This window comes from Geotrypetes seraphini, chromosome 11 (assembly GCF_902459505.1).
Source record: "Geotrypetes seraphini chromosome 11, aGeoSer1.1, whole genome shotgun sequence".
NCBI lineage: Eukaryota > Metazoa > Chordata > Amphibia > Gymnophiona > Dermophiidae > Geotrypetes > Geotrypetes seraphini.
This window is the reverse complement of record NC_047094.1, coordinates 3822357-3838006: the sequence shown is the minus strand read 5'-3', so window position 1 is coordinate 3838006 and position 15650 is coordinate 3822357. Positions and strand designations below refer to the sequence as shown.

The 15650-nt window shown below is 43.6% G+C and overlaps 1 protein-coding gene across 1 annotated transcript in view; it reads right to left on the bottom strand.

Moving 5' to 3' along the window:
• CASKIN1 (CASK interacting protein 1) overlaps window positions 1–15650 on the bottom strand; it is a 171373-nt gene that overhangs the window by 12552 nt on the left and 143171 nt on the right. The window contains exons 12-15 of the mRNA XM_033914977.1: window positions 13478–13569; window positions 11631–11741; window positions 10267–10368; window positions 5251–5389 (exon numbers count right to left, since the gene is read on the bottom strand). Of these exons, the coding sequence (XP_033770868.1) occupies window positions 5251–5389; window positions 10267–10368; window positions 11631–11741; window positions 13478–13569 (444 nt within the window). The remainder of the gene's footprint in view (window positions 1–5250; window positions 5390–10266; window positions 10369–11630; window positions 11742–13477; window positions 13570–15650) is intronic.

Here is a 15650-nt window from a genome sequence, read left to right as displayed (position 1 = left end):
TATTTAGGGTTCCGGAATCTTGCTTACTCTTTGAGATTCTGGAATGTTGCTACTCTTTAGGGTTCCGGAATCTTGCTTACTCTTTGAGATTCTGGAATGTTGCTATTATTTGGTGTTCCAGAATCTTGCTTACTCTTTGAGATTCTGGAATGTTGCTACTATTTGGAGTTCCAGAATCGTGCTACCCCTTTGGGGATTCTGCATGGAATGTTGCTACTATTTGGGGTTCCGGAATCTTGCTTACTCTTTTTCTGGAATGTTGCTATTATTTGTTGTTCCAGAATCTTGCTACTCTTAGGGGATTCTGCATGGAATGTTGCTACTATTTGGGGTTCCGGAATCTTGTTTACTCTTTTTCTGGAATGTTGCTATTATTTGTTGTTCCAGAATCTTGCTACTCTTAGGGGATTCTGCATGGAATGTTGCTATTATTTGGTGTTCCAGAATCTTTCTTACTCTTTGAGATTCTGGAATGTTGCTACTATCTGGGTTTCTGCCAGCTACTTGTGACCTGGATTGGCCATTGTGGAAACAGGAGACTGGGCTTGATGGACCATCAGTCTGACCCAATATGGCTACTCTTATGTTCTTAACATTACTGGTAGCACTCTATTGGCTCAACTGAGGATTTGTGGGCAATATTGTCAATCTCTTTGCTAACTGGAGTCTTGCTCTGCTTCACTGTAAGTGAAGACACATTCTTTCCTATTTTATGAGTTATTCCAGAGAAAAATGTTCTAACTCAACTGCTGCATTTAATCAAGAATATAAATCAGTGGAGAATCGAAGTCTGTGTCCCATTGGCTCTTAGTGTAAGTGACTGAAAGGGAAACCCAAAGCTGCTCACCATAAAATACACTAAAGTCAGTGGCAGTCATTGTGCAGGGCCTGATGGCAGGCGTATCCAGGGACAGTGCCCACCTTCTTGCAAACTCTGTGTCTCTGGAGGAAAAAGTGGAAGTATGAAGAAAGGGCAGCTGGAATTGGAAAGCAGTGGCACTGGGCTCTTTTGGGGACTCCAGCTTCAGAGACTGTGGCATGGAGAGCACTACCTGGCATCTGACTGTGAGCAATAATAGCATCAGCTGCGAGATAATCTGCATTCTGAAAGAGAAAATGGACCTTTCTTCAAAGCTTAGTTCATCAGGCACTTCCTTCATTTCACGTTCAAAGGAACGCTGCCACCCTTCCAACCATGATGCCAACTGGGCCTAGTAGGTTTTATGTCTGTGGTATTGCAGGAGGAAGGGCTGGATTCTACAAATGGCGCTGTTATTGGCCGGCGCCTCCAAAAACGGCATGTCAATCACGTGACGGCGCAGTTTGCAGAATCGCAGCCACCGTCAAATATAGGCACCAGAAATGCAGGCCAAGGTTTTGAAATAGGGTTACCAGACATGCGAATTTCCCTGCACATGTCCTCCTTTTAAGGACATGTCCGAGGGTCTGGATGGCTTTTCCCAAAACCCGTTACTTGGTCCGGGTTTTGAAAAGCTTTCCTTCGTGCAGATGAGCATTCGCACATGCGCGGATGTCCTGGCCGACAAGAGCGGGCAGTGGGGGGTGGGATTGGAGGCAGGGCTGGGGCGGGATCAGGGGGTATGACGGGGTGGAACAGGGGCGTGACGGGGCTGGGATGGGTGGGAGTGGGCGGGCCTGGAGGCGGGACTTAGGGTCTGGATTTTCCAGACAGAAAATCTGGTAACCCTATTTTGAAGGCCTACATTTCTGGCACCTATGTCTGGCGTGAATTGCGTCTATGGAGGCGTTACCCATGCCTACTTCGACCTTAGGCGTTCCATAGATGCGATCACGGCGCCTTTTATAGAGGAACTGCCGGGCACCTGCTTTTGATGGGGAAGAAAGCAATTCCCCTTCCTACACTCAATGGAGAGCGTTGATGATTGTTCATGCGACGCTGGAGCGGAGACTAGTGGGAGATTTAGATTGTGGACCGGGCCGCAAATTCTGTCAGACCTGGGAATGCTTCTGGCAGGACCTCACACTGTATGCTCGCAGTAGACTCTTGAATTGTTAGGACTATCTTACACTCTCAGTCATGGTAGTGGCATTGGACTTTTGGGGTGGGGAGGGAAGAGAGGGATGGGAGGGGAGGGGGTGAACTTGCACTGTTATTCTTTGGATTTGTATGCAACTTCTATTTGTATGTTCTGGTTGAAATAATAAAAATCATTTGAATATAAAATGACTTTTTTTTGTTTGCGCCAGGGTATGTATTGGGTCCTCCCAGAGCTCATGGAAAAACTTCCAGATTGGTTGTGGTTAGAATGGCAACTCATATCTCCATTACGCCTCTGCCATGTGCTCAATATCAAAATGCCTAGTTACAGCAAAGATAACAGAATATTAGCTAATACATGGAAAGCATTGCGTTTTGTAAGTAATTTAACAACAATTCTAATTCACAAATCTACAAATCAATCTATTTGGCTGAACTCCAAGATTCAAATTGGCGGAGAAAGGCTCGCCTGGAAACATTGGATGGTTCCAATCATACTTTTCTGAGCGAGCTGCGACAGTTCAATTTAATAATTCAAAATCAAAATCTATCCATTCAAACTTTGGTATTCCTCAAGGCTCCATTTTATCGCCTCTATTGTTTAACATCTACCTGTCCCCTCTCCTGACACTCTGCCAATCAATAGGGTTCACAGTATACGCTTACGCGGACGATTTTCAACTATTGCACCCCATAGAATCAACTGACCAATCTGAGATTCAGTCAATTAACCATAAACTCAGTATAATTCATGACTGGTTAAATTCTAACAAGCTCTCCTTAAGCATTTCAAAATCCAATACTCTCTTATTCCCTGAAAAAGAGGGGGCGCAACTAATCTCCCCAGTTACTATCCAGAACACCCCACTTGCATCGACTACAACTATAAAAATTTTAGGGGTCCTCATAGATAGCAGGCTTACTTTTCGTCCGCAAATAAGCGCCTTAGTCAAAAACTGCTTTTATAAACTAAGAATGATCCGAACATTGGCTCCTCTTCTTGACACCAGTTCTCTTAATGTACTCATTCATTCACTTGTAATCTCAAAAATAGACTATTGCAATTCACTTTTAAAAGGAATATATCATAAGGATTTGAAACGTTTACAGTTAATTCAAAATACGGCCATTAAGTTAATTTCAAAAGCATCAAAGTACGATCACGTTACCCCTCTGCTAAAAGACGCTCACTGGTTGCCAATTTCACATCGGATAACTTATAAAATAGCTCTTTTAACGTTTAAAACCAGGCAAACTAATTCTCCAGCTTTCATTGATCGATTATTGATCCCCTATGACTCACTAAGATCTTTGAGATCCATAACCCAATCTAACCTTAATATCCCATCATTGAAGATGATTGGTACACGTCGTACTACCATTTTTTCAGTAACAGCCCCAACAATCTGGAATTCTCTTCCGTTGTATTTAAAAATAGAAAATAATCTAACATCATTCAAAAGCAAATTAAAATGCTTTCTATTTAAAGATGCTTTTTACTGAAGTTTTACTCTATCTTAAATTTAATTTTAACTGACGTCTTAATTTTAATCTTTCTTTTTAATTTGTTTTTTTTTTTTTTTTTTTAATTAATCTCCCTACCCTTTTGTTTTTCCCATTAATGTCTCTTCCATTTACTATAACTATTGTATTTCTCCCCTCTTTACCTTGTGTGTCTTTTGTTCGTTTGCCCACAATAACTTTGAGTGTATTATAGTTCATTTGTAGTATGTTTTAACTGTAATATTGTTTGTCAAAAGGAAAAAAATTTTTTTTTATTATGTACAACGCTTTGTAGAATCGATAAGGCGTTTAATCAAATAAATAAATAAACAATAAACAATAAACAATAAACAATAGCAGGAATACGTTTATTAGATGATGTTATCTCTAATGGTAAAATGCTTGAATTTTCACAGTTGCAACATAAATATGGCCTTAATAAATCAGAAAGTTTTAGATGGTTACAACTGAAGCATGCCATTCATGTGGGGTTCCCTGACTGGAAAAAACTTAATAATCAATATAGTCTGGAGTTCTTATGCTTTCAGGTGGACTTCTTGGGTCACCAGGCCGCCCAGTGGTATAAATTACTAACTGGATTTATTAAAAAGAAACCAAACACTGGTCTGAGAGACATTTGGAGCATTGAGATTAAGCATCAAATTACTGCGTCTCAATGGCCACAAATTTGGACTTGGAGGATGAGATGTACAGTGTCGGCATCTATGAGACAAACTTGGTTTTTTCTGTTACATAGAGCATTATGAACCCCTGTTCGGTTACAAAAATTGGATAGCTCTAAGTCTAATGAATGTTGGCACTGTCATCTCGAAGCAGGAACTTTAGACCATTTATTATTCTATTGTCCATTTATTATGAATTTTTGGAAATCAATTTGGGACCAAATTAATTGTTTATTAGACAACCCAGTGGCATTATCATATGATATTGTGCTGTTTGGTATGGCAATGAGAGCAAAAAGTCAGATTTCTACAAATAATAATAAATTATTACTTATAATGACTGGGGTTGCCATTCAACAAATTACGTATAATTGGAAAAATTGGAGTAGGTTAAATTATAGTTTCTGGTGGAATTCCTTATGTCATATTTATAAAATGGAGAGATTTATTGCAATACAGCGGGGATGTTTCAGGAAATTTCAAGATGTGTGGGAGCCATTAACAAAGTATTGTACTGATTAGAAGATATTGTTTCCCTTAAATTTACAAGTTCAATTATGAGGGAGGGAGGGGGGGGTAATTTTATTATTACATATTGTAGAAGGTATTTGATTATATGATAGGAGAGGGTGGGAAGGGTAGGAGATAAGAGCAAACTATTTGTACCATTGATGATTATTAAGTGATATATTTATTATCAATTTGTTTGGATTTATTGTCATACTTATTGTAAGTTTGAAAATGAATAAAGAATTTTAAAAAACAATTTTAAAAATGACTTTTTAATTGTTTTCAAATGACACGGTCAATTATCATACCGATTAAAAACAATTACACCAATTAAATTAGGCAGCAGTAGGGTTCCTCCCTCTCACTTTAAGAGAATTTGGGCCTAAATCTCCAGCATTCTCTCTTTCGTGCCACCAGGGAAATCAAAGGCTTCACTAATTCATACAGCTGGCAGATACGGCATTACTTTATCTATCAAAGTCACCCCCAAGCCCCAGATTCTAGGGCCAAGAAATTGAAGCCAGAGGCTGTTACCGAGCTTGATGATGCCAATCTCTTGTAGATCCTCCCAGGTTATGTCGGTAATGAAGTCAATGTTCTCGTAGCCATTCTCCACCAGGACCTTGTAATACTGGCCCAGGCCGATCATGGAGAGCCACACTGCCAGGTTAGCCTGTGGGCCAGACAGGAAATGCAAAATGAAGAAGAATCAGAACCTCCCTGATGTAAACCAGCCAGTACTAATCCTAAAGTCATACTATATCAGTAGGTGATATCTCTCAATTATATTCCACCACATCACATAATGACACATTGTGAAATTCACACGATCTGTCTATTATACTATACCACAACATACACTGATATCTCTCAATTACTTTATACCACTGTATCTTACACTGAAATCCTTCTGTTATACTATTACATACACTGCTAAGTCTCAGTTACATTTCACTGTATCACATAGTAAGTTATATTATACCATATCCCTTAGTTATACTGCATAAGACTCAGTTATATTCCAGCATATCATATACTGATATCGTATTGCAGTTATACCATTTCATACACTGATAAGTCTCAGTTACTTCTCACTGCATCATGTTCTAATAGCCCTCAGCTGCATTATATCACCTCAACGCCCTTAGTGAACCTCATGGCACTATCGTGCTCTTTTTTGTTGAAAACATGAGTTGCCTAACCCCAAAATGATACAGAAATTGAGCAATGTTTACCTAAATGTGCGATTCCAGAGAAGAGCCAAGAACTGACGAGTGGCAAGGACCTTCTTCCTAAGACAAAATGAAGACCCCCAGAGAGAAGGATATGCAATTTCCACTTTCTGCATTCCCTCGGAAAACTTCCTTCATTCATCAGGGAATCTCAATATTCCTGGCCTCTGATTGACTTCTGATTTATATAAAAGAGTTAATCCAGTCCAATGTCCAATTTGACACGAACAAGAGGACATGGAATGAAGCTAAAGGGTGACAAGTCCAGGACAAATATCAGGAAGTTCTGCTTCACGCAACGAGTGGTGGACACCTGGAATGCTCTCCCAGAGGAGGTTATAGCGGAATCCACCGTTCTAGGATTTAAAAGCAAACTAGATGCACATCTCCTTATGAGAGGCATAGAGGGATATGGGTGACTAAAATTACGCCAGGCGTACACCTGGCTGGGCCTCTGCGTGTGCGGATCGCCGGACTCGATGGACTGAAGGTCTGATCCGGAGACGGCAGTTTTTATGTTCTTATGAATAGCAAGATTCCGGAATCCCAGAGAGTAGCAACATTCCAGAGCTGAGATTGTGACATGAACAAGAGGACATGGACTGAAGCTAAGGGGGGACAAGTCTAGGATGAATATCAGGAAGTTCTGCTTCATGCAACGAGTGGTGGACACCTGGAATGCTCTCCCAGAGGAGGTTATAGCGGAATCCACCGTTCTAGGATTTAAAAGCAAACTAGATGCACATCTCCTTACAAGAGGCATAGAGGGATATGGGTGACTAAAATTACGCCAGGCGTACACCTGGCTGGGCCTCTGCGTGTGCGGATCGCCGGACTCGATGGACTGAAGGTCTGATCCGGAGACGGCAGTTTTTATGTTCTTATGAATAGCAAGATTCCGGAATCCCAGAGAGTAGCAACATTCCAGAGCTGAGATTGTGACATGAACAAGAGGACATGGACTGAAGCTAAGGGGGGACAAGTCTAGGATGAATATCAGGAAGTTCTGCTTCATGCAACGAGTGGTGGACACCTGGAATGCTCTCCCAGAGGAGGTTATAGCGGAATCCACCGTTCTAGGATTTAAAAGCAAACTAGATGCACATCTCCTTATGAGAGGCATAGAGGGTGACTAAAATTACGCCAGGTGTACACCTGGCTGGGCCTCCGCGTGTGCGGATCGCCGGACTTGATGGACTGAAGGTCTGATCCGGAGATGGCAGTTCTTATGTTCAGTCTTGGGTTCACCCCCTGCATGCTGGGATTCATAATGTGGCTTTCCCTTAGGGAGAGAAATTTGCAAAATAGAAGTCCACTTCCCTGCTTACAGTGAGCTGATGGCAATAAAAGCATTAAGTAGGAGATAAGGGGGGCCCATAACCCAATATGTGTGAGATGCCCCTAAAGGATATTGAAATGCTTCAATGTAAGGTGAACCTGGAGTTAGAGAATGACACGGGGAAAATATTTGTCCCCGTCACAGCCTCGTCCCCGCGACCACCATCCCTGTCCCCGCTCCGTCCCCGCGACCACTGTCCCCACCCCACAACCAATGTCCCCACCCCGTCCCCGCGACTGCTGTCCATGCAGCATCCATACAAGCCTCAGTACTGCAATATTTAGCTTATTCCTTCCTTATAAATCAAAGTTCTGGCTGCTGAACTAGAGAAAGAGATGTTCAGCTGGCAGGGCTTTGTTTATAAATTTTTATCAACACAACTAATATACTACTTTATCCTAAAGCAAAAATAAATAAATAGAAATTTTTTTTCTACCCTTGTCTGGTTTCTGCTTCCCTCATCTTCTCATTCAATTCCTTCCATCCACTGTCTGTCTTCTCTCTGCGTCTTCCATTTGCTCTGTTACTGTGCCTCTCCCTTCACTCCCCCTCCAATTGGTCTGGCACCCATCTTCTTCCCTCCACTCCCCCATAGTCTGGCATCTCCGTCTTCTTCCCTTCCAGCATCTTCTCCCCACTCTCTCTTCCCCATTCCCTTCAGTGTCTTCTCCCCACTCTGTCATCCCCATTTCCCTTCAGTGTCTTCTCCCCACTCTCTGTTCCCCATTTCCCTTCAGCGTTTTCTCCCCACTCTCTCTTCCCCATTTCCTTTCAGCATCTGTTCCTCTCCACCCCCTTCAGCGTCTGTTCCCTTTCGCCACCTCACCGCCCTTCGGCACCCCTCCCGCGGCACCCTCCCTCCTTCCTACCTACCCAAATCTATCTATCTATCTCTCTCCCTCCCCTTTACCTTTGCAGCGCATTTTGAGTAATTTCTTCAAAGCCGTCATAGCCTGCAAACAGTAGTATGCGTGTGTGGGCAGATGCTTCTCTTCTGAAGCAACCGGAAGTTGCGTCAGAGGAGAAGCTTCTGCCCACACACGCATGCTACTGCTTGCAGGCTCCGACGGCCTTGTGAAGAAGTTACTCAAAACATGCCTTGAAGGTAAGGGGGAGGGAGGGAGATAGATAGATTCAGATAGGTAGAAAGGAGGGAGGGAGCCGTGCGTGATTGGTGACCATGCGCGTTGCTTCCCTTAACTGCGGGGACAAGGCTATTCACTGCTCCACGGGGCAGTGGATGGCCTTGTCCCTTTACCCACAGTGAGCACTTTTTCCCCCCTCACCGTTTCAGCGAGTTACCTGCGGCTACCCTCAACTAGCCGCGGGTAACAGCCACTGTGTCATTCTCTACCTGGAGTCAGTTGGGAACCCTCCTTCAAATTTCCCTGTCATTGGGGAGTTCCCATATCTCGCCTTTCACTTTGCTTTTTCTCAACTTTGTCCCCTCTAGGACTCCTTATGCACAGCATCTTTACTTCTCAGCTCCTCAACTCTTCGCTCACACAGGATACAGTAAACACTACAGCCCTTTCTGTCTTATCATTACTTCTACTACTACTACTACTGTCCATTCAGTCGTGTCTGACCCTTGGATACTCTGTAGGCCAGTCCTCGCCATGCTTCTCTGTTTTCCATGGCTTCTTTAAATTGCTTGATGTTCATTCCTATGTCATTCTTGATGGTATCCAGCCAACAGGCCTTTGGTCTTCCCCGCTTCCTTGGACCACTGACCATTCCGAGTAGCACCTCCTTTTCTAGTGAATTCACCCTCATCACATGTCCAAAATAGCTCAGTTTCTGTCTGGTAATCTTGCCTTCCAGAAACAACTCTGGATTTATATGATCAACAACATCTTGGTCTAAATAGTTTTATGCAGTAACACAGTAAATGACGGCAGATACACCCGCCACTAGGTGCAGGCCACAGTCATCCATGCTCAAACATTGGTTGGCAAGTCTCCACCATACCAACCACTTATAGGCAGCCAAGCAAGATGGAGTCTTGGTTATAACCACACATCATCCCAAGTATTGATGACATCCCCTCCCTCCTGAACTGCACAGCATGTGACATTAAAGTGATCTACGTACAACAATGGAGTCATCAACGCTTCATCTATCTTTTGCTGTTAGCAGGACACAGACCACAGAAGTCTGTCCAGCATCAGTTTTGGTTCCCTCAATGCTGGAATTACTGAATCTTTTTTTTTTTTTTTTAATCTGCAGGACACAGACCACTCTTGCCCAATGCAACACCTCAATAGCCATGTAGTGTTTTCATCCTCTTTCTATGTAGGCATCTCCTGTGTCAATCCCATGTATTTTTTTTAATTCATTCACCATTTATGACCCTGGCACATCTCCTGGAAGGGCATTCCAGGTGTCCACTACCCAATCTGCGAAAAAGTATTTCCTGACATTACTCCTAAGTCTACCTCCCTGCAACCTCAGTTGATGTCCTCTAGTTCAGTGGTCCCCAACCCTGTCCTGGAGGAGCACCAGCCAGTCGGGTTTTTGGGATAGCCCTAATGAATATGCATGAAAGAGATTTGCATGTAATGAAGATGATAGGAGTGCAGATCTACCCCATGCATTTTCATTAGGGCTATCCAGAAAACCCGACTGGCTAGTTGTCCTCCAGGACAGGGTTGCTCTAGTTCTACCACCCCTATGTCTCTGAAAGAGGTTTGTTTGTATAATAATAGTAGTAAGCAGAGTGTATTAAGGGCAGGGCAGTGGGGCAGACCACCCTGGGGAGGTGCTGGAGTGGTCACGGGGTTGTGGTCTGCCTGTGTGTGGCTGTTGGCTTTGCTGGCCCCTCTGACATCAACTTCCTGTTCCAGGGTGGGGAAGCCGGCAGAGCTGACAGCTGCAGCCCTGCGACTGCTTCATGCACCCTCCCACTGCCTGGAGGAGGAGGTGCTATGCCCCAGGTTCCCGCCCCACCAGGTATATCACTGACAGTAAGGAACTCACTGGTTTATAATCCGGGAGCCACTCTGCAGTGTTCAGGTTGTTGATCTCTGAGGCTATCTTCTTCCGATGTCCAGGCTTTGTTACTCCTATGGCTGTTAGATCCTAGGAGAGAGGGGTTGAACGTGAAACCTTTCAGTAAAGCAAAGAGTTAATCCAGCATTTCCCACTCTCTGTAGGCAAACCTGACAAGCTGGGTCATAGCTCCTGTCTTGGTTTCATAAATTATCAGCCTCACATAACGTGGGTTATCATTAAGATGTGTTATTGTACAACTCACTCGTGCTAGTTTAGCAAAGATCCCATTTTATGCAGAGAGACCTTGTGGTAATAACTGGGGTTGACCATCACAAGAGAAAGATCATTGGAAAAGTACATCGTGTTTGGGAAGATCAAAGGAACCAGGCAAAGAGGACGACCCTCAATCAGATGGCTAGGCACGTTGAAAACAACCATGGGGATGACGCTGGAGGACCTTTCTGGACTAGCACAAAACTGTTTTGTTTTTGGATCTGTAACTCATCAAGTCGCTAAGACTCGAACAATAACAATGGGGTTAACACATCTTAACAGCAGTCCATGTTGCTATAATGTAGCAGATACATTCTGCAATTCCTTATATTGTAAGTCGCCTTGAAACATTAGATTAGATTAAAGAAAAAATGAATGTCTCTAGAAATGGAAATCTCTGCTCTCTATAATAAAAGTGAGCCTAGTATAGGACAATCAACCATTGTGACATCACTGATGAGGTTGGCTCTTATTGGTGGAATGAAGCATTATGACATCACAGTGTCAGCTCTGGTTAGCAGATACTGGAAGATAGCAATGTGGGCTACTGTTAAGACAAGTTATTTTTACCACAAGTCCCATTTTATGCTGAGACCTAGTTACTAATAAAGGGGTTTAACAGAAAAATAGGATATTTTAACAACAGCCTGTGTTGATAACTTCCCTTCATTTACTTTGATTTGATTTTCAGGGACACAAGAACACGAAAGGACAGAAGTACAGCCCAGGCCTGTCCTCACTCTGAGGGACAAGAACGAGACACAGCAAGGCCTATGTACACAGGGGTTCTCCATCCTGCACCCCCTCCCCCATTACCACTAAACAGGAGATAAGCTGTGCCCGGTTACTTGATGAAAGCCAATACCCAACATGTAAAGAAGAGGAGGAAACCGTGGGTAAAACCATAAGCCTACAGGTCTCACTGCAACTTTCCGAGTGCTCTGAAGTCACGTGAGTGCTGTTCAAAACGGCTTCCTCTCGTGGCGGCAGCCTCCGCTGAGCTCAGCTGCAGAACGAGAGCAACGCAAGACCGAGCTTTTCGGAATGGGCTGAAAGGAAAGCCCCAGTCTCCTCACCTCGGGTGTCATGCGGCTGATGGTGGGAATGTCGTAGCCAGAGCTGATGAAGTTTGGAGCATAAAGCTGTAGCTGAAATTTGCACAACCACTGGAAGACGGCCTCAGAGCTCTGCGAGAGAGGAAGAGGAACCAACTCAGTGTCCAGCACATAAAACTGAATGGCCAAAATGTCGGAAACAGAGAAGATTCAAGTAATAGCTTTAAAGGTTTTGTGCAGGAACCCCGTGTACACAAGACTGACTTGAACGTGCAAACCAACTGTGGAGAATAGAGTTGAGATACACATGAACACATCACAAAAATTATCACTCAGACAGACCCAATTGACAGACACCACAGAGATCATCGCTGAGACAAAGGTCTTCAGGACTTGGGTATTTTAAGAAGAAATTGAAAACTTTTTTGGTTTCCTAAGGCATATTGTGGGGTATCTGCTATAATATTTTTATGTATTTGTTTTTTTGTATGTATGTGATTTGTAACATGTCTAGTTAATAGGCAGGCTATAAATTTTAGAAATAAATAAAATCACTCAAAAATAGAAAAACATCCCAGAGACCAAAGCTGAGACACAGGACAGAGAATGCTGGTGGCAGGAATGACCTGGGGCTGATGTAAGAAGAGATTCAAAGGCACAAAGTGAGGGCTCCAGAGAAGACACCGGTGAGGACACGAGACAGCAGAGGAGTAAAGCAGGGACAACATGAGTGCTCCGTAACTAATGGATTTTTCTTATTTCTTATGCGACTTATTTGTGTGATTCTATTTTGAGGACTTGAGTTAAAGTTAAGCTCCTAAATTCCTATTACATTGGCTAGATTATTATTATTGGTAAAATATTTTTTCTTTTTCTGTTCAAGTGGATACTTGATATGTTAATGAAAACTTGATAAATAAAATAATAATAAAAAGGACTTTCTAATGATGTGGGGACACTTTGAATACATATAACACTTATTCTAAATGCAGGAGAGCTGTGTGGCAATGCCACTGTGAAGACTATGTACCAACGTAAGGATCAGAGGTGGGCAGATTCTACTACTACCATGTTTCCCCCAAAATAATCCCTAGTTAAGATCAATCCCCGATGCCACCCCTACACTATCCCTAACACTAGTGCTCCCTTCCTCTCCTCCACCCCAATTCTTCCTCTTTCCTTTCTCCCACCCCCCATGTGTAGCATCTTCCCTCACCTCTCACCCATCTCCTAATGCAGCAGCTCTGAACGGCCTGCCTTGCAGCCTTCCCCACCGGGGCCAGCCCATCCCTTCTCTCTGCAGCGTCTTCCTATCCCTCCCTCCCGTCCCTCTGTGTAGCGGAACCCCACCGACCCTTCCACTCCAAAATAGCAGCAGTGGCAGCACTCTGAACGGGCTACTTCGTGGCTTCACCGCTGGGGCCTTCCCTCTGCTGCATCACTGATTATGTCATCAGTGACATGGCAGAGGGAAGGTCCCGGCAGGGAAGGCCGCGATGCAGCCCGTTCAGAGCGCTGCCATTGTTTTTGGAGGCCTCGGGAGCTGCTGCACAAGGGGATGAGTGAGAGGCGAGGAAAGATGATGCACAAGGAGGGGGCGGGAGAGAAAGTAAAGAGGAAGGACTGGGGTGGAGGAGAGGAAGGCAGAGAGAATTGTACATGAAAAAAATAAGCCTGTCTTATTTTCAGGGAAACACGGTACAGCTATTAATAATCTTTTCTATAGTGCTACTAGGCCTTCATAGTGCTGCATACATTATCTGCAGGTCCTTTCTCTGTCCTTAACAGGCTCTACTACAGTCTGATATCTTGGCAGCATTTGACACGCTTAAGAGGCAGGTTTTGCTGGGTGTTGGTCCTGGCCCTACCTTGCCTTCGGAATACGGCTCCTTCTTCATCGTCTCACCCGAGATCTGTTCTGTGAAGGGACAGCTGGCAACAGTCTGTGGTCTCGGAGAACCTACTCCAGCACAGAGAAAAGAGAGAAGATTAAAAAGATACAAACAGCAGACTGAGGTGGACATGTGACTCGGCCTCCGCAGAAGAGCTGACTTCTGTATATTCTTACATTTCCAGTTAGGTTCAATTATCCAGTTCAGCTACACTGAAAAGTTTAAGTTGATGTCCTGAATGCTACAGTGGAAGCAGGAAGGACCTGGTCTTGTGCCTAAGGCTTGTGTTTGCATCTTACCCCGTGAAATGTGTCTGTTAGATTCGTGGAAGACTCATGAGGAGTTAAGCTTCCCGTTAATCCCTGCTTTTACCAAAGTTTGGGAGCTGCAGTCACAGGGTCTCGGGAACAGCCTGCAGAGGTTGTTCAGAGCCTCGAAGTTTCCTGAAGTCTGCAATAATATTTACCCTTCAAAAGTCAAGCCAGCCAGCGAATTGAGCAGGATTCCAAAGAATAAATCCTTTGCTTCGCCTGTGTTATGTATTTCAGTTGACTGACTGCAGGTTCCTGATCAAAGACGAAACCTCCAGGAACTTAGGGTCTAAAGCCCTTTTAAACCCAGCTGTGCCATATGCCTTGAACACATACACAGCTTAATTTTCCAGTTTTTGAGAAAGCACTTTCTCCAACTGTTTCAAATGGGTTGTTAGGTTTCAAGGACTGTCCTGTTGCCTTGGTCACTATTAAGAGCCCTGACCTCTTCAGCCTTTATTCACGAGGGCAGCTCCATCCAATTAATCATGTTTGTAACTTTTCTAGATCCACTGCTAAAAGATGCCAGGGCAGCAGCGACGCCGGTTATAAGATTTTCATACATTAGCAAATTTCATGCTAAAAATACAGATGTTCAGTATTAAGAACATAAGAAATAGCTTTACTGGGTCAGACCAATGGTCCATCAAGCCCAGTAGCCCATTCTCACGGTGGCCAATCCAGGTCCCTAGTACCTGGCCAAAACCCAAGGAGTAGCAACATTCCAGAATCGCAAAGATAGCAAGATTCCGGAACTCCAAATAGGAGCGACATTCCATGCAGAATCCCCAAAGAATAGCAACATTCCGGAACCCCAAAAAGGAGCAACATTCCATGCAGAATCCCCAAAGAGTAGTAAGGTTCCATGCAGAATCCCCAAAGAGTAGCAAGATTCCAGAATCCCTAGAGTAGCAGCATTCCATGCAGAATTCCCAAAAAATACCAACATTCCGGAACCCCAAATAGGAGCAACATTCCATGCAGAATCCCCAAAGAGTAGTAAAATTCCATGCAGAATCCCCAAAGAATAGCAACATTCCATGCAGAATCCCCAAAGAATTGCAAGATTCCAGAATCCCCAGAGTAGCAACATTCCATGCAGAATCCCCAAAAAAATAGCAAAATTCCGGAACCCCAAATAGGAGCGACATTCCATGCAGAATCCCCAAAGAATAGCAAGATTCCATGCAGAATCCCCAAAGAGTAACAAGATTCTGGAATCCCCAGAGTAGCAACATTCCATGCAGAATCCCCAAAGAGTAGCAAGATTCCAGAATCCCCAGAGTAGCAACATTCCATGCAGAATCCCCAAAGAATAGCAAGATTCCATGCAGAATCCCCAAAGAGTAACAAGATTCCGGAATCCCCAGAATAGCAACATTCCATGCTAATCGATCCAGGGCAAGCAGTGGCTTCCCCCATGTCTTTCTCAATAACAGACCTTGGACTTTTCCTCCAAGTATTTGTCCAAACCTTTCTTAAATCCAGCTACACTGTCCGCTCTTACCACAACCTCTGGCAATGCGTTCCAAACCTTAACTATTCTCTGAGTAAAAAAATATTTCCTTCCAGTGGTTTTAATAGTATTTCCCTGTAACTTCATCGAGTGTTCCCTAGTCTAGTTAGATATTAACCCCTGGATTGTATATATGGTGCTCAAATTTGGCTGTGTCCAAGTTGCATGCTCAATTTGCGTAAGAAGCCACTTTGGGTGAATTTCTTCATGAAAAGGTGGTTAATAAATCTAAATAAATAAATTATGGAAACAATAGACATTTCTGGGACATTATCCTAATGCTGTCCATACGTGTTTTGAGTATTCCACTCTACGTCATAGT